The sequence below is a fragment of the Natator depressus genome, chromosome 4 (genome assembly GCF_965152275.1).
Source record: "Natator depressus isolate rNatDep1 chromosome 4, rNatDep2.hap1, whole genome shotgun sequence".
NCBI lineage: Eukaryota > Metazoa > Chordata > Testudines > Cheloniidae > Natator > Natator depressus.
Window position 1 is genome coordinate 28,016,521 of NC_134237.1, and position 24,536 is coordinate 28,041,056.

A 24,536-nucleotide genomic window follows, 5' to 3' on the forward strand; every position below is an offset into this window, starting at 1 on the left:
CCTCTTAGAATAATGTCAGCACAGTGCAGGATTGACTCTTATTTTAGTAGAATACTACCACATGATATCAGCTGTAGCCCGTATAGAAATCTTAACTTTTTGAGTACATGAGTGGCAAAATATCAGGCCAGAGCAGTGGAGCAAAATCCTAATATTGCTTTTGCAACACGGGAAAAAAACCCAGCTAATTTGTGATTCTAGTTCATGAAAGTTTAAGCAAAATGGCCTTAAGGTTCTTACTGACAGAAGTCATTAGTTTTTTTCTGCTTACAGTTCTTTGCTTTTTGTTTTAGCTTAACTGAACCATGCTAATGATAACACATATTAATGAAAGTTACAGAAAACAGAATGAAAGAGTAAACATACATATTTATTGCCCAGGTGTGAGGAGGATTCATCAGGTTGGTGAGTTCTATTCTTTCCCTGAAAGATGTGCTCACCTAACAAAGAGAAGGTACATTTTGATCAATTAGGCATAGAAACATAATGAGAAACAAGTGCAGCAAGAATACATCACAGGCTGCTTTGCAAAATTAGTCCAGTTTCCCTGTCAGAATTACATGACATGCAACATTCTCCATTCCACTCCACATAGTGGATCTTGACTTGGTTATTCTGTATTCTCTGTAGCTTCAATTTAGAAAAACAGGGATGGACTTAAGCATGCACTTAAGGCTTTCCTGAATTGTGGCCTAAGTGCTCATTAGTTCCATATATGTCTGTTTTTCCAGAACACCCTATTTCCCGTGTTATTTCTGCTAATATCAATGGGAGTTCTATGCATGTAGGAGGAGCAGAATATTGGAGTCAAGATCTGTGTGGGGCTGAAAAGGATTCACACACTTAAATGTGGTGGGCTCCATATAACCAAAAACTGGTTTTGTGAAACACAGAAACATAAACTGAGTGCCTTTCTGTCCACTTCTCAAAGGGAATTTCTCACTTATAGGTGTATGAGAGACGACTAAATTAAGAGGTGTATATATAGTTAAATTACAATAAAGTTTGAAACATCCTGGTAAAAATGTATAATATTTATCATGATTACATACTGTATTAACATACAAGTCAATACAAATCAGAGGTGCAACAAATCCACTATGTTCTATTCAACCGAAAACTAAATTGTAGCTATTTATTTTAAAAGAATAATTAATGGTCTCAAGTGACCTTACCATGGGCAGCGATATATGCCCTACAATACAATGCAATCTTCAGAGTTCAGCTGAGAGACACCTTGGTATCCACTGGGATTCTATTAGAACTGGTTGAAAAATCCAAAAGTAATTTGACAAGAAAAATTGAATTTGTTTTCACTTCAAAGTGGTTAGCCTTTTTTTTGTTTATTTCGATTTTTTAAAAAAGTTCAAAATGTCTATCAAAAACATCAAAAAAGTTATTGAAATGGTTATCAACAAATGCTTGTTTAACAGCCCTCCACCCCAGTTTTTAGTAAACAAAAAATACCAGGCACCAGTTCAGCAGCTTTTTACTATACAGATTTTTTGAGGGGGGGGGAGGGGGGAGGGAAGGGGAAGAGGAAATATTTTAAAAAAAAAGGTCCAGGGTTTTTTGGTGAAAAATGGAGCATTTCAACAATATCACAAAATATTTTGCGACAGTTTTTGTTTTCAGACAAATGCCAAAAATGTCAACCAATTCTCGATGCAATACAGTTTTGTCCCAACCAACTCCACAGACTTTTAAGGACCCTCCCTGACATCTTTATGGGTGATAACAGTCCATCTCCCCCACCCGTTTTCTCTTTTTGGCCTGCATGTTTTAACCTTGCTCCACTTTCGGTCATCTGTACAGCATGAAGAAATAGAGGGACTGGGGAAAGATGGGGGGTGGAGAGGATGACAACAAATAGACCTGGTTGAAAAAAAATGGGGAAGGGGAGGAATTCCACAAAAAAATTTACCAAGTTTTTTTTGTAGAATTTCAAATTTGTTAAGATTTTCTGATCAGCTCTTCTGCCAAAGGTATTCTCCCCGTCCCTGCTACCCACCATGAAGACTTTATAAAAGAATCACAGTGCCCCCACTGCAACATGACAGTTCTACAGCCTTGATCCAAAGCTGTTGAGATCAGTGTAAAGGCTCCCCTTGATGTGAATGATCTTTGGCTCAGAATCTAAAATGAGGTGTGTTTCTTAGAACAACAATGACTGCTTCAGAAAGCTGACAGGTTTCAGAGTGGTAGCCGTGTTAGTCTGTATCAGGAGAAAGAATGAGGAGTACTTGTGGCACCTTAGAGATGACAAATTTATTTGGGCATAAGCTTTTGAAAGCTGAATATCCAGACTCATCCCTGCCAGGAGTAGTGAATTTGCTTTCTTTAAGGTCCAAGTCTCTGCCATTAATCTCTCCCTAGATAGCAGAGACCAGTGGCGGATTAATGATTTTGCCACCCCTAGGCCCTGAAATAATTGCCGCCCCCTCCCCCCAGCAGCTCCCGGCCCCCCCCGCCGCAGCTCGCCTCCGCCTCCTCCCCTGAGCGCACCGCCGGGTCCTGCTTCTCCCCACTCCCTGCCAGTGCTTGTGCGCGAAACAGCTTCGCAAAGGAAGGGAGAAGAGGGGGGAACGCGGCGCACTCAGGAGAGGAGGCGGGGCTGGGGTGGGGATTTGGGGAAGGGGACCAATAGGGGCAGGGAGGGGGCAGGCAATGGGTGGAGTTGGGGCGGGAGAAGCAGCCTCTGGCTGCTATTATAAATTTGCCGCCCCTGCAAATTTGCCGCCCTAGGCCTAGGCCTTGTTGGCCTAGGCGTTAATATGCCGCTGGCAGAGACATTTAGGCTAGGCACCCTGCCTAACACATGATCTATCTAGAGAGTCCAGTGTGATGTATGTGACGCCCACGGCAGGACTGATCCACTCAGAAATTGCTAGGTATCAGTGACCTCTTTGCAAGATCAATGAGCAGCCACTAAGAATTTGATCTGACAGTGCAATGCTTCCATGGTTTTTTTTAGTTGGTTGTCTGTGTTAACATATCGCCTGGTGGGGAGTTTTGTGGGTAGCATTCTGGAATAAACCATAACAATGCCTGCTCCATCCGTACTTACATATTTGGATCACATATCCTTAATAAACACAGTATTAGAGTCTATATGTATTACTCCAACCCAACAATTTAGTGAGGAGGACAGAATAGAATAGAATTTCAGAATAGAAAAGGGAACACAGGAAGTCTCTGAACAAAAGAAACTAAGGCAATAAATGGACTGTTTCAGAAATAAGATCGGATTATGCCTCGAAGAAGCAATAGAGAATTTTAGCATAAACGTGCAGTGCCTGGACAAGCCTACAAATGGGATATTGGAGAGCAGGAAAAGGAGCAGTATTACAACTGCTGGATCCAAGATGTTTGCTGAATATCTTGAGGCACCAGAAAAAAACCCAGATGAAACTAATTTGAATGTTCTTATTTAAATATGAAGAGATTTTTATTAATCCAAAAAAAGCCTTAACTGAAAGATATCGTTCCCAAGTCTGTAAAAAAACATGTTTTGACCCAGGTATTTTATAGCAAGTCAAAAAGGTTGGCTTCCATGAGCATGTTAGAACAGATGAGATTTCAATTTACTTGCAGAATTATTTAGCACTAAACGGTGCAGCACGTTGCTAAGTGTGGCTTACAGGGGAAAGTTGTCTTGGCCAAAATCTCTGAATATAGTGAATCATTTTGAAAGTACTGGACACACTGCAAAAACATTGCTGTTCTCAAGCAGTCTAGATAGAATATACGGGCACCTTGGGGGACTGTTGTTCAGAGAAAGGACATTACACACAAATCACCAGAAACACCAAAATAGCCAGCCTTCAAAATCAGTGAAAAGCTGGCTTTTGTTTCCATTAGCTGATTCAAGATTGTCTAGTCAAAGCTAAGCAGCATGTTTAAGAAATTGCACCATTGGTGTAGTAGATGGAACATACTGAAGGACTGTATAAAAGAGTGTGAGGTCATCGGTGACAACTGACACAGAGCTGCCTCTCACTGTATGTTTGTACAGCACCTAACACAATGGGGCCCCAGTCTCAATTGGAACAGATATGTAATAGTGTAATAATACTAATGAATTTTCCTGGTGCCAGCTAATTACTGTGGAAAATTCATTTCATGATTGTTTACCCTGTTAAAATTACTGACGGAACTGTTATAAAAAGGTGAAAATGTGGGAATTAGGAGGTATTGACAGAAAATTTTGGATGCAATTAAACAAGTGTTGTCAGCTGCACAGGTGTAAGTGCAATGGGACCCCACTTTACCTGTGATCTTGACTTGCAACACCTCTCCAGTTGGAGTAGGAATTATCTCATATAGATTGGCAGAGGGCAGTGAGAAGCCAACTGCACATAAATCATACACTGCTACAAAAATGGAAAGAAATGATGCACAGATTAAGAAAGAGGCCTTAGGTACAGTATTAGGATAATGGAATTACACAGAAACTAGCCTAGAAATTTTATTTGACAACTAACCATAAAACCTTACTGAAAATCTTAAGATGTTATTTCTATTACTTGCATCCTCCCTGTCTCTCATTCCCTTGTATTAGTGGTCATGCTCACTTGCTGTGTTTTGTCTTAAAATGGATAGTAAACTTCTCAAAGCAAGGATCATGTAACATGTACAGGGCCTAGCACAATGTGGCCCTGATTTTGGTTTGTGCCTCTAAGCATTGCTATAATACACATAAACAACAATAATGTTAAAATTAGGATAGCTTCACAAGGAGCTACTGTAATTCAGCATTGGTCTTTGATATGATTAGCATGTTATTATGGCACTTATGAAAAATTGGTTTTTGCAGCCAAGCAATTCAGATACTTTTATCAAAGTCATCAAGTGAAATTCAGGCACCAGACTATAATCTGATATGCAGTTTCCTTCCTTCTGAAGCCAGTTGTCATCCTTAATCAGAATGAGGGTGGAGGAGATAAAGAGCAGAAATTGATTATCATGTGAAGGTAAATGCAGTTCTTGATTCAATAATCTATTTACTTGAAATAAATGGGAAATGTAGATCTGACGCTAGCTAACTGCAAAAAAGTTTCCACAGAGTCCAAAGTTTCAGTGTCAGGTTGACATTTTTTCAGAAATAGCACAGATGAAAACTTAAGTGTTGTTATTGAATAAAACCATTAACCTGCAGCAAGCCAAGAGTCTCCAGCTATTACGCCTAAAGTACTAAAAAGTACACAGAGTACTAAATAAATTGATGATATGAAAGGAAAAATATTGTATTTAGTGAAGCAGTTTTTTATTTGTTGAATGAAACTTTCACTTGGGTTGGAGAACATATGGCATACGTAACACCTACAAACATGTTAATTCGTTCTTGCAAGTTTCTGCCGTACACAGAGTGTCCTGACTGATCAGCTCATGAACATTTATTTTGACACCGTTTTGCTTCTGACTTGTGTGTCATTAGTTAGTGTATTGTGACTCTTTGTTCTACAGGGGAATTTGGGGTTCTGAAATAGACATTTCTCTGTTCTACATTTATTCAGGTACTTGAAATTTTATAACAGGGATGTTGGGTTTCCAATTTGACTCAGGATGCTAATGTTGTTACCCCTGGGACAGATATAACAATATCCTGGACAATATTTATGGAATTAAGTTAAACCTTATTGAATTATTTTAGGAGTCCACTGTATTAAAAAGACAAACTTGCATGTACTATTGTGGTATTGTACAGAATTTCTTTAGGAGGAAGACAGGATTAATGCAATCTGGGAAGCGTTAGGAACTTCAAAGGAATTTTTGGGACACTACATGTGACGTGCATTTCCTAGGAAACACTTGCAGGGAAGTGAATGCCAATGACCCACAGAGGATTGCATTTTTTTGATGCTTCTCCTTGAGCAGAAAGCCACTGTCAGGCTGATGAGTATTCACGCTCTCTTCAAGGCAAACTGGCTACATGAGTGACTCACAGGAGGCATGAAGGTTCTTGTTCTGAGCAAAGGGTGTTATGAACTTGAAACCCTGTGTGGGGTTTGAAGGACTGCTCATCTGCCAAAGCCCATGCTGGTGTTGGGATAATCCTTGGTAAGCTTATTAGCCTGCATGCAGTTTCTTTTATTGTTTTAAATGTTTTATGTGCAATGCTTTATATCTTAAAATAAACATGCTTGCTTAGAAGGAACTGTGTAGTAACTTATAACTCTTGGCAATTACTCTGTTATCAATCTCTGAAGAGAAGGCAAAAGAAGCCTGCTTTGGCAGCCTGTCTTTTGCTGGGGATGCCACAGCATAGTCAGGGGGATCATGCCATCTGGAAATACCCTCATCAGAAGGGAAGAGAGCTGTGTGTCTCCACCCCAGGTAGACAATGTCTGGGGAGATGGTAGCCCAGAGCGGGTGCCCTTTCTGGGCCACAGAGGGGGAATACATGTGCAGTTGCCTTGAACCGTGATAATCCCAAGCACAATACACATGCAGGACATAACCAGAGAAGCATGAGGAGTAACAGCAGCTGTCCTACAGATAGGTCATCCAGAGGCCTTTATACTGCAGAGACAAGCACAAGGAGCTCTTTGAATTTAATGGGAGCTCTGCCCAAGTAAGCAATGTAGGCCATCAAAAATAAGAAGCTGTATTTTGTGTAAGATTTCTATGGGCATGTTATGAATGAGGCCAAGTGTGCTCCATTGTCACTCCACCAAAACATCTAACAGCAAAAAACCTGGCATATGTAACAATCATTTTGGTATAAAGCAATTGCAGTGTAAGTGTCTCTTGCTCTGATGAAAATGTAACAACAGAGGCTAATTTTTCCATAAAAGTGCAAAAGGCATCTGTAGAGACCAGAAGCTAATTGTTTACCTCTATAATTAAAAAGGGAGAGAGTGTAAATAATGCTTGAAAATAGAACTGTGCTGGACTGAAAATGCAGCCACAGCAAAACGAGAGTGCAAAAATAAATCCAGTGATTACTACACAGTTGATTGTGCCCTGTTCAGCTAGTAATGTTCTCAGTAACATACTAGGAAATAGGAGACAGTGTGAGATAGGTACTAGTAGGGGAAAAATCAGGGCAGAGGTAGCTCTCCCTTGTCCTGAACCCAATGCTGATCTCCTGGCCACACTGGGCCTAACCAATGAATAGTTCCTTCTCACAACCAGCAGGACAGAGGTACCTATCCAGACAACAATGTCAATTATGGGGCACACTGGAATAGAAAGATAAGGGATAAGTAGCTGTCCACTGCTCAATAGCCAACCAGGGAAAAAATGCTGAAAAAGGCAATTTCTCTGAGAGAAGGAGGTCTCAGGGTACAGCTGGCAAACCAAGTATCCCGAAAATTCAGGTGCATACATCATTCCACAATGCTGTGATCCCCTAGCAGTCCCAAGAGTTCTCCTCAGTGGTGGGGGTAGACTTTGCTTTAAAAACTCTTGGAAACACATACAGGACACAAACAAAATAACACTCATAAAAACACAGCCACAGAGATGTGCAAAAAAATGTGTAATTGTATTAGATAGTAGCACTCAGAGGCCTCAGTCAGAATCGTGTGTTGGGTGCTGTACAACCAAAATAAAAGACAGTCGCTGCCTGGAAGACCATGTGGGGAGTTTATTCTTCAATTTCTATGAGGAAACAACAGTGACAGGTCATTATAAAATAAGACACAAAAAAAGAGATGGTGAGAGAAAAATCAGACAGAAAGAAAAGGAGTACTTGCTCTCCTCCCTGGGGACGACTTTCCATGAAGCAGCTCCAAGACTATCCACCCTCAAGGAGAAAAACAAAAAAAGGCATTGAAAGCACAGTTCACAATAACAGACGCAAAGATTTACTAAGTAGCCAAAGTCACCACCTCAAGTACATAGGAATGCCCGTACCCTTTCCAGGCTTTCATTTTGCCAGTGGTCTGCTCCCTGCTGACATGCATTGGAGGTCTCCTCATAAGAGAGAGAGGGAATAGAAAGCACTTCCTGCATCAGAGGGGCTTACGCTTTCAGGTGATCCTGGATTCCTCCCTGTAGATACTAGAAGAAATGAAGGAAATGAGAGAGAATGAAACCACTAGTGCAAACTGAAAAATGGGGTCTAATGTGGAACCATTCCCCAAAGCCAAACTCCCTTTGGCATGAACAGGGCCCCCAGGATTGAGCCCCCACTGGGTCAAACAGACATTGAAAACCTCAAAAAACAACGAAAAGATGCATTACCTCCTTAAGCCCCATCGCCCAGATGTGCATGTGCTCATCACAGAAGACAGCTGGCCTCTGGGCCTGTAGATGGAGGGATAATTTCTTGTCTTCCTCTGACAAAGTTCCAACAACAGCATGAGGGGATCGTGTCTCAGGACATATTTGTGGTTAAATGTGCTTGACAGAACAAATTGCTTAAACAAATCACTGACTCTCCAGGGGAGTGAAAATGGGGGTATGGCCTCATTGTGAAAGGATGTGTGACCCTTCTGCCCGTCAGAGTTGGCAGCAACAAGGGCCGGGTTCAGTATCTAGGGGTTCCATTCCAATAACACAATGCAAAACCGGCTCGAGCCTTCACACAGTGACCTGGGACAAATATATACCACCCCCGCTGGGCTCCTCCAAGAGGCAATACTTCCCCTCTCACAAGCACATAGTCTGAGTGTAGCAAAAAGCCTTTTAATAACAGAGAGAAACAATGTGGCATTATGTTGGGGAAACACCACCAACAGGATTCATAACACAACCCATGAACAAAAAACCCACCCCAAGCAAATTGGGGCGTGTCCTTTCGCTTTGGTTCTTGAGTCCAGCAACCCAAAATCACCCAAAGTCCCAAAAGTCCAATGACCCAAAAGTCTCTGTCCCTGGTCAGGGCAGCCCCAGAGTCTGAAAGTTTATCTGCAGAGTTTTACCTCCCAACCTGGGTGGAGATGGGGGGGGGAGTTAAGGGGCACCTTACATGGTCCAAAGCTGATTGCCCCACCTCTCCATGGGGCTCCGCTCTGCCAGCCGCTCCCATGAGTTGCTCCAGGCGTCCGACAAACTGCTCTGCTCCACCAGCCGCTCTGCTCTGCCAGCAGTCTCACAAACTGCTCTGCAATATATCTCCAGGCTCCCCCACTACTTAACACAACACTCAGTGATTTCAGCTCTTAGTAAGTTTAGCTCTTTTGTGATTTCAGTTTGTAGTAGGGGAGCCTCAGTGCTGGTGCACCATTAGCCTAAAGTGAATTCAGCTCAGCCACCTGTAACTAGACTCCTAATGGAATCAAAATCTCTGATATTCCACAGTGGAGAGAGGAGAAAGTGCAATTAGCACATGGGGCCCATACCACCAAGTATTAATACCTGTCTCCAGCCTCTCTCCATTGACTGGGTTTTGGAACCCATGACCCTTGCCTAGCGAGTGCTGCTTAGTTGATGGTGAGTCCGTCCATCATAACAAAAGGCCAAGTACAGTTCCACTGTCCTTGATTCACATAATCAGGATAATAACAGTTTATTCCTGCCCCAATAACAGAGAAACTGGGGCTCCTACAGCAGCCAAAGTGACCATCCAGGCAGGGTGGGTGTGCCTATGCAAATGAGATCTGAACTTCTTTTCCACAACCCACCATGACTCGCCACCAGATGTCAGGGTAGAGCTCATCCTGACTCTGCTTACAGATGAAATACCACAGATCCAAAACACAGTTGCACAAGCATTTGCTCTGGAGAGCTGTGCTAGGTATTCAGACGTAAGTGCCACAATGCACACATATTCCAATGTCTGGAGTGTTGAGTGAAGTATGTGAGACTCCTTTTTTCTGTCTCTCGCTGATTAAATGAATGGTCAGACACCGCGTGCGGTATTCCTTATCATAGAGAGGGAAGTTGCATGTTATGGATCATAGAGGTCATGGTGGAGAACAGTATGTTAAACAGGGGAATGGCACAAAGAATTCACAGGCCATAGTACCAAAATAAAAATAAAAATCCATTCTGTCAGGTATCTCACATCTTCAGAATATGTAGCTCACATGACTGTGCACGGGACATACCTGTGGGCAATATCATGGAAACCTGGTAGGTTCAATTACAACCACTGGATACTAGAAGACCTAAGATCATTAGTATTATTAATATCCAAAAGCAGTGGTTGGAGATGCTCAAGTATACAATGGACCTGGGAAATACTGGGGAGTGTGGCTGTGTGTTCTGGGTTCGTGACTGGTTCAAATGTTGTATTGTGCTATCTGTGAGCACCTTGAACAGAGAGATGCCTCTTTCCTTCAACGTGGTTACTACTTAGGAACCATGGAACATCTACCAGGAAGGGGAAATAAGAACCAGCTGAGGGGAAATCACTGTTCACAGACATCCATTCTGCCTCATTTCCTTCTGGTTGCGTTCATCCTCTGGGAAAAAGTACAGCAGCCCAAGAGGAAAGGAGGGGAAAAGAAATGGTGACCAAAATACCACAGGAGGGCAAGTATAAGATGTCTGGGCCATGTACAGACTACCATATTGACTACCCATACATTTGCCTTGTTTTTGCTGGTTTTGTTCAATAAAAACTCTTACAATTTCCATTTCTATCACAGTGGAAATGTTTGGAATTTCCCATGCAGATATTACCGTGGCCCACTTTGGACTCTGCAGGCCACTCAGCATTCTGAAATGACAAGCTAATATCTGATCCAAATCAGTTCTGGCATACTTTTTATTTACTTCCAGCAAATTCATTCCAGGGCTGATTACTTTCTTTACCTTCCCCATGACCAAAATCCTATCTGTCATATAGCCTACCCTGTACTCTCTCTCTGCAGCACAGGTTATTTTGGAAGGAACGACACCTGGTATATCAGATTACATTCAGGTGTCTGGATTTCTCTAGGCAACTTTGCAATAACTTCTACATTGCCACATTCTCAGGAGACTTTATATTAAATATCATACTGGTGCGATAAAACCAAAGACCATCGCTAGAGTTAGACAGCTGCTAGTGCAGCTACTCCAGCCTTGGTTCCAAAGTGATGATTTATGATCCATTATCTATGTAATCAGTACAGTTCTACCATGTGCAGTTCATATTTATGGGACATCCTCACTCCAAATACTATGCCTCAGGGCTTTTTACTGATCTGTGATCCACTACTTTCAGTTGCCTTTTATGGAGGTTAATAAATACACAGTCTACAATGAAGTATATGAGAACCCAGCTCCCACTACAAAAGGAGGTAGGTAGGCTGTCATATTGGGGTTTTTAAGATGTTAGACAACTATATCTGGATGATGATTGTACTTGTCTCTCACTTGTCATAGAAAATCCTGCATTATTACGCATTCTCCGGAGACATACATGCCTAAAGCTGAAATGTCATGTATGCAACTCCATGGTGGATGTTCAGTCCTAGAACAGGAAAACCCAATGTAAGGTCATATATTCACCCATTTTCCTGGCTGATTGTTCTGATGCACGCTACAGTATGTGATGACTTCTTGTTACTAGCAAGCAGAGCCCTTGGCATGCCACATAGCCAGTCTGGAGTGGCAAAGTTATTTCTCTGCATGGTCCATGTAAGGCTTTCCAAATTATATACAGTATCCAAAGTTCTTGTCCATGTCAAATTTTCACCACAGGGTGCACTTAAGCTTTATCTCACTTCTCAGATGTTCTAATGTATTATTAAACTCTCACATGAAATCCAAACCTTATAGACATATATCCTTCAGCACACACATTTTTCTTATTTGTTTCCAAAATGATGAGAACACTAAACTTCGTTTTATGTGGTTTTCCTAATGTCATAAGGTCCATTGGCAGAACAAATGTGTTTGGGCCAGCTTCTTGATTGGAAGACATTTTCTGCAGTTCTTCAGCATTATTGTAGATATCCCTCCATATATTCTAAAATTCTTCATTACTTCTTTAAAGTATGATCCAAATGCACTGCTGAAATAGGCCAGTCTCCTTTGGTCTCTATTGCCAAAGACCAGATGCAAAATTCTGCCTTGACACACATCCCATGCAACTCCATTGAAGACAGTGAGTTTCCAGGGTTGCATGTCAAGGCAGAATGTTTCCTTGTACTTTCATTTGCTTTTCTAAAAAGTAATTGTTCCTTCCTCATCACCAAATTGTGTGGATAAATCCAAAAATACCAACTGTGCTTATTGACAAAGCTTACCTCAAATACAAGATCAAGATTAGCCATTCATGTAAACTTCCCAAAGCACTCAACCTCCATGGAATATTGAGTGACAACATACCCAATCAGTGAAACAAGAGAAGCATTACCATTGGTTGAATATACACCTTGAGGGCAAGACACATCTAAAACCACTGAGAGCTGATTAAGATCCAGGAAAACATTTAAGCGTGTATTTAACTAACCAACTGAATAGCTCCATTGACTTTGGTAGAACTACTCACACATGTACGTTCTTAGCTGCTTTCCTGGATTAAGACTCAACTTTTTGCAGATTACATATGCACCACAATAAATAAATAATAATAGTAATAGAGTCAATGGCAGCCAAAGTGAAGTCCTTTCAACACTGTTTGTGAATATGAAGCTGCTTATACTATGCTTTCCTCTTTAACTGAGTTGCTTTTCCTGAATCTAGTTTAAAAAAAAGGAATGCATATAAAAGTTTATATGACAGATATGGCAATTTCCTGCAATATCTTTGGGAGATCTTATTAAATTAAGCTTAAATAGTTTTGGAGTCCATTGTATTATAAATGCAAAGTTGATGTGCTGTTGTGGGTTTGTATGTAATTCCTCTGGGGGGAGATGTGGCCAATGTAAACACTGGGAAGGATTATGAGCTTCAAAGGACTATTTAAAACAATGTGCCAGACAAGAATGAATTTTGGGACAAAGTTAAGTGCGTTTCCCAGGAAATCTCTAGAGGGTGGTGTGCGCTATTATGCAAAAACCCAGCCTTTGGAAACTACACTCTGAGGAGGGCACCTTTGTCTGCTGATTACCTGTTCCTGGTATCTAAAGATCAAAGGCCTAAGCTATACAAAGGGGTGACTCTCAGATTCGTGGAGGTGATTGTTCTGAGCCAGCAGCTGTTATGAACTTTTAATCACAGGAAAACCCCTTGGTGGATTTCAAAAGATGGATCACTTGCCAGAGCCATTGTTGGAGCTGAGGGGTGATCTCTGGTAAACCTATTAGCATGTGTGTTCGTTCTTTTATTGGGTTTTAATAGGTTTTCTCTGTGATGCTCTCACATGAATTTACATGCTTAAAAAGATCTATGTGGTAACCTATAACTGTGGACAATTACACTGTTTATAGCCTATGAGGAGAAAGCAAAATGCAGACGCAGGCCATTTAGGCAGCCTGGTAAAACACTTCATCATCAGGGAGAAAGATGTGGGTCTCTTCTCAAGAGAGTTGATGGCTGAGGAGCTGGGAGCATAACCGTGGGTGCCACTGCTGGATCACGGAGGGGGGATACAGGTGCACTGCAACAATTTACATTGCTCCAGAATAACTTTTTCACAATGTAATTGTTTTTTAGTATACTCCCTAAATTAGTCTGACACGCCATACGTTTCTGTGTATTTGTGCTATTATGAAATGACTGTCTTTGGGCCCAAATCTGCAACCTATATTCAAGTGAGTAAATCTTACTTACATGAATAGATACCTTGAGGTGACTAGGACTTGTGTGAGTAAGAAGTATTTTCATAAGGTTTGTAATATGAATGGGTCCTTTTTCGGATTTAAAAAAAATTAATTTAATCATTTTAGGAAACTTGGAAGAAAAATGGCCTTTATACCTGTGGATATGTGTTTAATTTCGACATTTATTAAAATGTAGAATTTCATCAGCAAAAGAGTTAGGTGTATTAAATAAGAATAGCATTAACCAGGGGGAAAATTCATGTTCCCTAAGTGGTTATGACTCATATCTTCCAAATATAGCAAACATACAGCATACCTCAGTAAAAGAGAATATTAAGCATTCTCTCCACAGAAGGTGTTCAGATAGCCAACCTGTGATCTAGAAGCTGATTAAAAAGACCTCAGGCCCCATCTTGTAAAACACAGGGCACCTGATTCTCTTCTCATTGACACTGATTCAAAACAGGAGTAACCCACTGAAATCAACGGAGTTACTCCAGTGTTAAAATTGGTGAGAGGGAAGCATCAGGTCCTGTAGGTGTCCAAGAAATCTAGTACCTACCAGAAGCTTTATGCAACTTTTTAAAGAAATACTGCAATTTTACAAACACACACACCCCTCCAACCCCCCTTAAAATACACCTATGATCTCAGTTTCCAAACAATACATTTTAAAAACCCCAAGCAAACCCTGGAATTCAATTTCGTGTTTTCTAAGACCTGGATTCCATTTGTCTTGCAACAGCAGGCCAGGGTCAGTTAGAGAGTGAAGGAGCGTGGCTCTGCATCCTACCTAGGATAAATGGGTACTGCTCCAGCCAGACAAAGCATTTGGAGCCTGATCTCTTTGACTGCAACAGCTTCCAAGGCAGGCCAACGGGAGTGGCGGGATTTGCAGTACAGCCAGTAGACCGCAGACCATGCCACTCCTTGCTGCCATATGTAAGAGGTGGTTCGGATCGGCTACCAGGCCCCAGAAGATCACACAGGATTTTGAGGGGAGGGCACAGCAGCTATGTAGCAGCCCCTTGAAACTGCCACTGGGGGGAAGCAGTCAGCCAGGACCCATTAAAGACTCCAGGAAGAGGAAGAAGAAGGGTGGAGACTTGAGGAACTCTTTCCCTGCAGATTTCTGATGGAGAGTGCCTAGAGCTGCGGTGGGGAAGGGCCTATGTAGGTCAGGAAGGGTCCTGTATTGGGATGGGGAGGGAGTGAAATCTGAAATCTCGTGAGGACAGTTGTTCTCATGAGAGGTTTTGCTTTTTTGGTGCAGTAACTGGGATTCCGATTAGCACGGTCTGAGTCTTGATCTAAACATCACTATCTCAGTCCTTCTACATTTCACAGCTTTTTCTTGCAGCTCCTAGTTCCACCTTCAGTCCTGTAGGGACATTATTTTATTATGCTTAAAATGAGGAAGGTTTAATTCCTTTCACAAACATTATATATATCCTCTGTTTCCTCCAGATTTTATGATGTAAATAATTTACAATAAACAACATCAAGTTAGCACACAACAGAGTAATTTGTAATGTAAATCTGTAATGAGGGCAGTATGTTGTAACAAAAGAGACTGTTGAGCGATAGAAGCAGAGCTGGGCGCATACTGCAAAAAGTAATTGCAAACATTAATTCAAACCAAAAGCAGGAATTTTGGAGACAGTATTTGCAACTCCCTTTATTTGCTTTCTGCAAATACTAATAATCAGCCAAGTTTTGTTCACAAAAATATCTGCATAATGGGTCACACATGATTACACTCCTGGAAACGTTTCCTGGGTCATCTTAAAAGCCAAGGTCTTTGTGGGGATGGGAGTTATACACAGAGTAGAAACAGCTGACCGGACATAACTTGAACAGTAGATTATAAACGGCAAATACTAGAAGTACATTAGCAAGTAGTTTTCAAGCAACCATTTGCTGAAGAGTTGTGAATAATGAACAGATTTGTAAATAATTAAAGTCTGTTCGCAGATAATTTGCCAACAGAAAAAGGGGATTATTTGTCAAATATATTGTTAATAGTTCACCCTGTTCTACATAAGAATGCAAGTGTCCCACATAAATAAAGAAATAAATAAAAGAAAGAAGTCGTTCTTGTGAAGTCACAAGAATCAATTATCCAGACTTACTACGTTTCCTTGATTTGGGCTCTTGTTAATGACTGGTGTTAAAGGGACAGCAAAAACTTTAAAAATCATGTTTCATAAATTAAATGTGAACAAATTTTGAAAAAAACACTTATTTTCACTATAATGTTTAGGTCTGATCCAAAGCCTATTGAAGAGACTCCCATTGACTTCAATGAGCTTTAGATCAGATCTTTTACGTCCATTTGGCATTTCTCTCAGCTGGGACAACGAGAATCAGTGAAGTCAGCTTCTCAATGCTGCATTGCTTAGGCTGCAAATATTGCAGACCACTGTTTATTGAGTGGGGCAGCTGCTCTGCAACCATTGTCCTTGAGTACTTGCATTTTGGGTCCTTATTCCATATGTGGCGTCCTGACAGCGTGAAAATACCTTCTGTCCACACTATTGGGTCAGTCGGAATTCTGCTCACAGGAAATGGCTATTCCAGGGGAATACTGAACTTGCTCCTAGCATGGAGCAAATTCATAATACTAATTGTCATTATGATTGTTTCTAGGTTTGGGCTATAAACATAGCTTTAATCTCCTCAGACAAGAGTAATTCCCCCCAACTTTCATTAAAGACAAAGTCTGCATTTACTTCAAGTCACTATTTGGCTGCTACTAAGGAATTATTTTGTGATTTTGTGGGGGGCAGGGGCAGTGTAAAAATCAATTGACATCCAAACTCTTCTTCTCCCCAGCCTCTACAGTCAAAGAAAAGCATCCACTTACCAGTCTCAGGAGAAGTTGTCTTTACAGAAAGAAGTTTGACACCCTCTTTATCTGTTGGGGCTCTGTTTTAGTTGGGAGACATTTAAACAGACAGTTAGCATCAGACTTCTGCATATTTGTCAGTGCAGAAAGTACTAAGGGTATGATCCTGTAACAGGATCCATCCTGGTGGAATCTGTCATGTTGGGAATCCCCACTGATTTCAGTAGGGCTTTGCATGGGTACAAAGGTCTTCTTGCATCACTCTGATTGTAGGGCCTAAACCAACATTTCTCAAAGTGGGTGTGCAGAGGAGAGGGCTAATGGGAGAAGCTGCTGTGGGATGAAAGATGGGAAGCTTCCTTTTCTGCTCCTGCAATGTCTCTAATGCACCTGGCCACAGAAGCAGCTCCGACATACAGAGCTATAGGTTCAAGAAGCAGCTCGCCAGCCAAAGCTTTGTGTTTCTTCACTCAAAACACAGTTCAGCTTCATGAATACATGTCTGAGCCTCACTGAGTCAGCAACGGACCCTCCAGCCATCCCGAGAAGCATATAGCCGGATGGATCTGTCTCAGTTTTACTCTGTGACAACACATGTACAGCTCATTGTACCAATGCAGTCTAATTGAATTGAAGTGAATTAGTGAGTTAGCAAATGGGGAGGAGAGCAAAAAAATAAAATAAAATAAAAACCAATAAAAGAGAAACAAGAAAAAAGAAGGGAGATGGGAAAGAAAAGGAAACAAAGAGGAAATGGAAAGAAAAAAGTAAAGAGGCTCAACTGTGCCCTGAAATATGTACTCTCAAATGGTGTCTCCCTCTTTTTGCTATTTTTATGGGTGTTAACAGTTTATTATATTTCAATGGAAAAAATTAAGAACATGCAGAAATTGCTGCTTTCATAAGAGCCACATGACTAGGCTTAAAGGAATGCAGGGGCATAGTTTAACTTACTGTTCAGTTCCATTCTCTTGTCTCTCTGGAAGAGGAAACAAATTTATGTTATTCTGATTGCCTAGATGTGGGCTAAATAACAGGCTCAAACACAGCCATGACTAGCATAAACCTATTTTGAGATTTTGTAGCTCTGCAGCAAATATTAATAAAACAACAAACAAACAGGAATGATAACTTGCACTTATCATGCAGGGTCAACATGATTTATAAAGGTGGATAAGTATAATTATCATTTTTACCGAAACTCAGGAACAAGGATTAAATGACTCACAAGAGGTCACACAACAAGTCCTTGCTCCAAGACCATGAAGCTAAAGGGAACTGCTGTATGGTTTTTCCTATATAGATTGTCCAAGTTAAAGTCACTGCCCATCATGGAATAATCCCAATTTTCATGGGTTTGTTCCAGATCTTGCAAGCTTAATTTTGCACCCATGCCACGTTTGGAACTCCCACTGACCCCACACACCAAGGACAGTTGGAGGCCTGAATTTTTTGTTTGGGGCTTCTCATGCATCATTGTTTTTACATTGATCCTAATTTCATGGCATTGCATCAATAAAGAAAATCAGAGTACAATGTGATGACAGTATCATCATGGTGTGATTTGAGATAAAAAAGTTTTCCCTTCCTTTACATATCTGTAAACACTCCAAAGTTCCCATGTTACAGTCTCTAGCCTTCTAGACGAGAAGTGGACACACCCAAATAATGTATTATGCATGCTGTGTATTCCACATTCTTTATTCTTGTCCTGTGGGTGGTGGATTAGATTAGATATATTTCTACAGCACCGGTTGTAAGAGTGTGGATGTTTAGGTAGTGAGCTAGAGCTAGGCAAATACTTCAAAAGATATCCACAAATATTCATTACAATTTTAAAATAAATTTGCTTTGATTGAGTTTATTTGCAGGGGGAAAGCCAGAGAAATTCTCTCCACCTAAAATCTTCACTCCTTGGCAATGAAGATTCAATAATTTTCCAGGCAAGGAATCATTTCCCTTCTCTGTTTTTGCGGTTGCATTGTCATTTGCAAAATTTATTACAACATGCTATTTACCTTGGCCTGTAGCTTCAAGGCCTTGTTATGACTTCACATTTCCAGCCCCCAGGAATTTCACAGCTAAATCCCTGCACAGAGCTCCCAGCTCTTGTCAGCTTGAAAGCAGAGAGACCACATTATGGATTCACATTTGTGTCTCCTACTTAGTACCGCACTGCATTTGCCTCTAGCCCACTAAGTTCAATATATTTGGCAAAATTAATGTAGTAACGTTATTTCCCACTGTGAGCCTCAATATGTTATGGGCAATATTGGAAACGGTGGCAGACTGCTCTGTCCAAATCACTGCTTTATTGATGAAAATACTGTTTTCCCTTGGATTTTATGTGGACAAGGAAAAATATAAACATGGGGTCTCTCCAAAACAAGGAAAAATTGATTTTTTCCCCTTGTGTTTTCAACAGAGCTAAAATGAACACAGCTGATTTTAACAACAGATGCAACTTATTTTGCCCCTTGCTTTTCCAAGCAATTTTTCTCTGCAGACTATACTCATTGACAGTGTCAGCCCAGCTGTTTGTTAGGTAACTGCTAAAGAAGAGGTAGCATTAAACATATTGGATTTGTGTGTTCTACAACAGGTGTTGTTTCCTCCCCTACATATACCCCATGGTGATCTTAATAAAGAAGTGTTAATTCCTTTCTTGACTAAATATTTTAAAATCAGCACAGTTATCTATCTGAATACAACATTTGTATGATAGGTCAGATTTTAATACAAACATTTGCAGTGTTCCTTTAATAATATATCGAAGACTTCCTGGCTGCAGAAAAATGTTGAACAAATACCTGGGGCTGTCCTCTGGCACATTCTGTACAAAGCCACCAGAATGAATACAGAAAGGGTTATTACGATCAAGGCAATCACAACTGGCAAAATAATACCTGCAAAAAGTGGAGAAAATTATTTTACCAACCACATTCCACTTGCATAACTTTAAACATATAAATATCAAACAAATTAATCTCTTCTCTTAGCCTCTCCTCCATCAGTATAGCTGAAGCTATTGATTTCTCTTGAATCTTGTTACATTGGTTACTCCTCATGCATTCACTAGGTGTCAGGCTTGCAGCCTTTTTGAAAACCAGGACTTTAGGCAACAAAGGAAGATTTAGTAGCTTCCTCCACCATCCCTCATCATTCTGGAGTCTGTGTCTTAAATATCAGACTCCTAACTAGACAGAGTGTATTCACATGCACATGTCTTTGGACCATTAGGGTTATAATTTCTCCCCACATGGGAATACTCTAATCACAAGAAAAGTACAAAATGTTCCCCTTGAGAGTTAATAGCCCAATGTAAATTTTCAGCACCCATGTTCCAGGAACAATTTAAAAAAACCAAAACCCATGTACTGCAAAACAAGGCAGATTTGAAATTCAGTGACAAAAGTGATGATTTCTCTTTCAATATGGTAATCACAGAAAGGTGTGTAGGAGTTACACAATCTAGTAACATTCTGCACAATACCTCTGACCAGGGATACCAAAAAAAAAGGCCCCCTTTTTAAAAGGAGGCAGTTTGTCTCCTTTTATTATTTCCTACCATCTGTTGTTTCCTGACAGGTGTTTCCCAGCCAAGTAGTAAGAATGTGTAAAAGGACAGATTTATGTAATAGAGACACTTTCTGGAAAATGTATATGCCAGGCCCAGTTTCTCTCTGATTATAATTTTTCATGGCTCCATCCTTCAGGTTCAAGTTTAACAGGCTAGCCTGGTGGCCTAAAGGAGGGTTCTCTGCCCTGCAACGTGGGAGATTCCCAGACATACACTAGCACTCCTCAAGCTGATAGAGCACTGCATCAATTCAACAGCAACCTCTCTCACTGATTAAAGAGTGGCATTGTCTGGATTCTGGGAAACCTGGCTTTAGTTCCCAGAACACCGCCAGCTCTCTCCAGGCTAAGACTGATGAAGAAGCAATAGATTCAGACTCTGGGGAAGTGGGGAGATACTTTGCATTATTCAGTAGCAGTCTTTCTGACAGGCGAAGCACTAGCAGTGATACTGCTTGGATCCAAAGGAAGAGCTGATCTAGATAAAAAAAGATGGCAGCCACTCAGAAGGGCCTCCATGGTAGGGGGATAAAATGGGGATGTAGCATCTTTATGGCTCCACCAAGGATGGAGTTGATCCTTTCCAAAATGTTTCTTGAGGTGATTTAAAATATAGTTATATCTGTACTGGAGCGAAGTTTAGATCTTAGAGAAAACTGAAGTTGTATACAGCTGAGTAAATATTAGAAAGGAGATCAGAAACCAGACCTGCAATAGCACTTCCCTACAAGATGTACATGTGTTTTATCATATACAAGAAAGGGAGTAGCACCCTCATACCAATTGCTTGAAGAAGTTTGGAGAATACAGCCTAGGACTACACACATTTACCCTGTGCCTTGACTGGCTCTCTCAGTGCTAAATGAAAGGTTTGTGAAAGGTGAACAATTTAGTTATGCATTTCCCCACGTCATCTCTCAGTACGAGCAACTGAGTTGAGGTTTTTCACTCATGTCCCATTGCCCTCAGTCCCTGGGAATAATTGCACTGCTCTGAGTGGAGAGTAGTGTTAGCTCAGTGCTCGTTAAGCCCTGCTTCTCTGTGAGTCAAGCCTTATAACAGAGACAGTGCAACTGGTTTAGTAATGGGTCCATGATCCAGGAAGGACTGAGATAAGGCTGCTAGTTTCATTGCTGATCACTCACCTAAAATCAAACAGTTTCTACCAGCAAATTCTAAAGACGGAGAACGAAGAAACATATGTACTCACTGGAATATTGGTCAGTATCCGCTTGTTTGTCATTGCTACCAGATCTGCCTTGACCTATTGACAAAGAAAGTAATTATCTCTCAGGTTAATTCAAACCTTGTTTTGTGATAGCACCCCCCTATTGAATTTTATGCAACTCGTCCTGGAATAGGAGCATGGCTCCTTCCCTTCCTCCCCACTGACATATGTGTTCTAAAGAACAGAGAAGGTATCATTTGGGCTGAGAAATTGCTTTGGTAACCTGGGCTCTGCAATGGGAAGGAGTCTAGCTGAGGGGAATTTGCTGTGGGCTAGGAGAAAATACTCATCAGGAATCAGGGACATGCACTGTAAGTCTGACTAAAAGAATCCACAGGCAGAAACCAACAACACCACGACAGGCTGAAACTTCTGAACTTTAACCACTTTCTTGAGAGTCAAGTGTTTTAGTGGGAGATGAATGCTCTCTCTGCTGTGTTTATAGACAGAAATGGTTGGTTGGTTTAATCAGCATGAGGAGTTCTCTAGGGATTTTCCAGGATCTGTGTTCTAAGCACTGTTTTCTACCTTTGGGCACTAATCTGAATCTGAGTCAGGTATCAATTACCCAAGTAATTTATTACCTCACTGCAGAAAGATTAAAGAAAAACAAAATCACTGAATTTGAAAGAATTTGAAAGAAAAAGCAAACAGCTGTGCTTCTATGCTTACATTTCACTGCACACACGACAACATTTTTTAAAAAAAAAGGAGTTCTGAGTCACACAAGACGTGGTATTGTGCACCTAGAACTGCATGTGCAATTACTGCAACTGAGCGTACAACCTAGGCAAATGGCCTGTGTAAACAAAGCGTTAGATGCCTAACAATAATAAAACAGTGGTAAAGCATAGCATTTACGTAGGATTTACATACAGATACAAGATAAGAAATAGCTCTCCTACAATGGAGTAAAAAAAGAGAAAGGTGGATTCAATAGAACTAATAGCACATAGAGTCATCGAGCTGAAGGCCAGAAAGGACCAATAGATCGACTCACCTGACCTCCTGTATATCACAGGCCACCAACAACACCCTCACACTAAACCCAACAACCAAAAGTAGACCAAAGTATTACACAGCCCACAGGAGACTAGCCTATTATGTGCCACAGACAGAGTATATAGTAGTGTTATGTACAGCACATAGTATAGTTACTACTTTTTTAGTTATGTTATGGTAGCCCCTAGAGGCCCCATTCAAGATGGAGTCCCATTATACTGCACATGCAGACACACACACACACACACACACACAGTAATAGACAGTCCTTATCCCAAAGTGCTTATAATCTAAATAGAGTGAGAAAAAGGAAAGCCCCATTTTACAGGTGGAAATTGAGGCACACATAGAGATTAAGTCACTTTCCCAAGGGTCAGAGGAAATCTGTGGCAGAGCCAGAAACTTAACTCAAAGGGCCTGAGGCCCAGTCCAGTGCCTTAAACTCTAGACTATCATTTTCTTATATTGGTACTGTAAATATGTAGGGATAGCATAGAATTGTAGTAACAAACTGAGTGTCAGACCCAGCTAAACCTTAGAGCATGGGCTGTCCCCTGCTGTACTAATTTCAAACTCAAAGTCAGTCCTGAGGGAAGCTTCAGTTTTTAATCTATTCTTTTTAAATTGCCCATAACCCTGTGTTCAGAACATACTGATCTGCTCAATTATAAAATAGTAGCTTGCCTACAGCTGAAGGGGCAGGATTGCTTCTCTACAGGTTTGTTGCATTTTCCAGATAACTAGAAACAACAGATATTCATGAGAATGTTTAACATGCTACATGTGTGGTTGGCAGCAACTAGACTGGGAGTTATGATATCTGGATTCTATTCCCAGCTCTGGTACTGACTGGTTGTGTGACCTTGGGAAAGTCACTTCCTCTCTCTGTTTCCCTTCCCATCCTATTTCTGTCTTGTCTAGGATTTTAAGATCTTTGTGGCAGGGATTATTGCTTACTATGTATTGGTACAGTGCCTAGCACAATGGGGCCCTGATCTTGGTTGGCACCTTTAAGTGCTATAATATAATATAGACAATCATTGTCTAAGGCCCTTATCTCTGCAAAGTACAAGTTACCTCTCCCAGGGTGTCTGTCTGCTGGGAAGTGAAAATGCAAGAATGGAATTCATAAGCCATCATAAAGAGCCTGAGATAATTCTAATAACTTTCATAATTCAGTGCTATCTCGTCAGATTTCTCAGAGGAATATTATCAAAACATTCATTACATTACCTGTACTTGCTATAGCAAGAATTAGGCAAGCAAACAGAAAGCACAAATTCAACTGATCGTGGATACTGTTTAAATCCAGTAACGGAAACTAATTAAACAGAAAGGCTTGTCACAGTAAATGTGGTCCCCAGAACTCGGCATGTGTGTTCTCAGGTGAGAAGCTAAGGATTTTAATTCATTCTTGTATTTTTTTCTAGCTCACTTCATTAAATGATGCATAGAAACACCCACTTATGTGACTGACTGACTGAAGAATAAACTATTTACAGGAACCAGTAGACTAAATCACATGGTATTTTATGTATATGAGACTCTCAGTGAGAACTGCAACAGTTAAAAGGAATCTCTATTAAGAGGATAAAATGGGTCAAGGAATACAAACTTGTGCTCAATTATCAGTTTCATTAGTTGAAATTCTCCCCCACACCAGGCCCACCCACCTGTACTCCCCATCCTGAATGTGAATTTGGAAGATGTTTAAACACATAGAAAATGATCTATGCAAGTCTTGGAGTATGGGGAGAGGGTTAGTCCTCCTGGTTGCAGGAGGGGAAGTGCTAGAAAGAACTGGAAGAGACAAAAGAACACAGTACCGAAGAGCCTGCTCTCTGATAACTCCAAAGAGCATTCGAAAGGACAATACCAGCTGAGGGACTGGCACAGAAAACCGTTGTCCCCTGAGATCTGCCAGTACTTGCTAATTAAAAGAAACACGATAAAAGAATTAACAGTGACTATAATAAGCATCTTAGAATGTCTTGGCAAATATTTTATTCTTGTATCAATTTTCCGCTGCAACCTAATCTCTCTTTAGCCTTGTTAGATATCTTTAATTTTGTGCCTGTACCCTGTATGTTTTCAGTGTCTCCTGCTGTAATATTATGTTCAGTTGAATTATCAGGGGAAACCACTTCTTGCAGCAACAAATGTGTGTCTCCTGTCCATTTCAGTGCTATACTTTGAACTCATTCTCTCTCCCTGGAGCTTCCTGGTGTCCTTTATGTGTATGCTTCCTTTTTCATTCTGTTCTCCCTTCCCTGCATTCAATTCCCTTTAATGA

The 24,536-nt window shown here is 40.8% G+C and overlaps 1 protein-coding gene across 2 annotated transcripts in view; it reads right to left on the bottom strand.

Moving 5' to 3' along the window:
- The window catches only part of EMCN (endomucin), an 84,011-nt gene that overhangs the window by 8,068 nt on the left and 51,407 nt on the right, over positions 1-24,536 (bottom strand). For both annotated transcript variants that reach the window (XM_074949982.1, XM_074949983.1), the window contains exons 9-13: positions 21,224-21,277; positions 19,245-19,340; positions 17,389-17,413; positions 16,453-16,514; positions 367-440 (exon numbers count right to left, since the gene is read on the bottom strand). In XM_074949982.1, the coding sequence (XP_074806083.1) occupies positions 367-440; positions 16,453-16,514; positions 17,389-17,413; positions 19,245-19,340; positions 21,224-21,277 (311 nt within the window). The remainder of the gene's footprint in view (positions 1-366; positions 441-16,452; positions 16,515-17,388; positions 17,414-19,244; positions 19,341-21,223; positions 21,278-24,536) is intronic.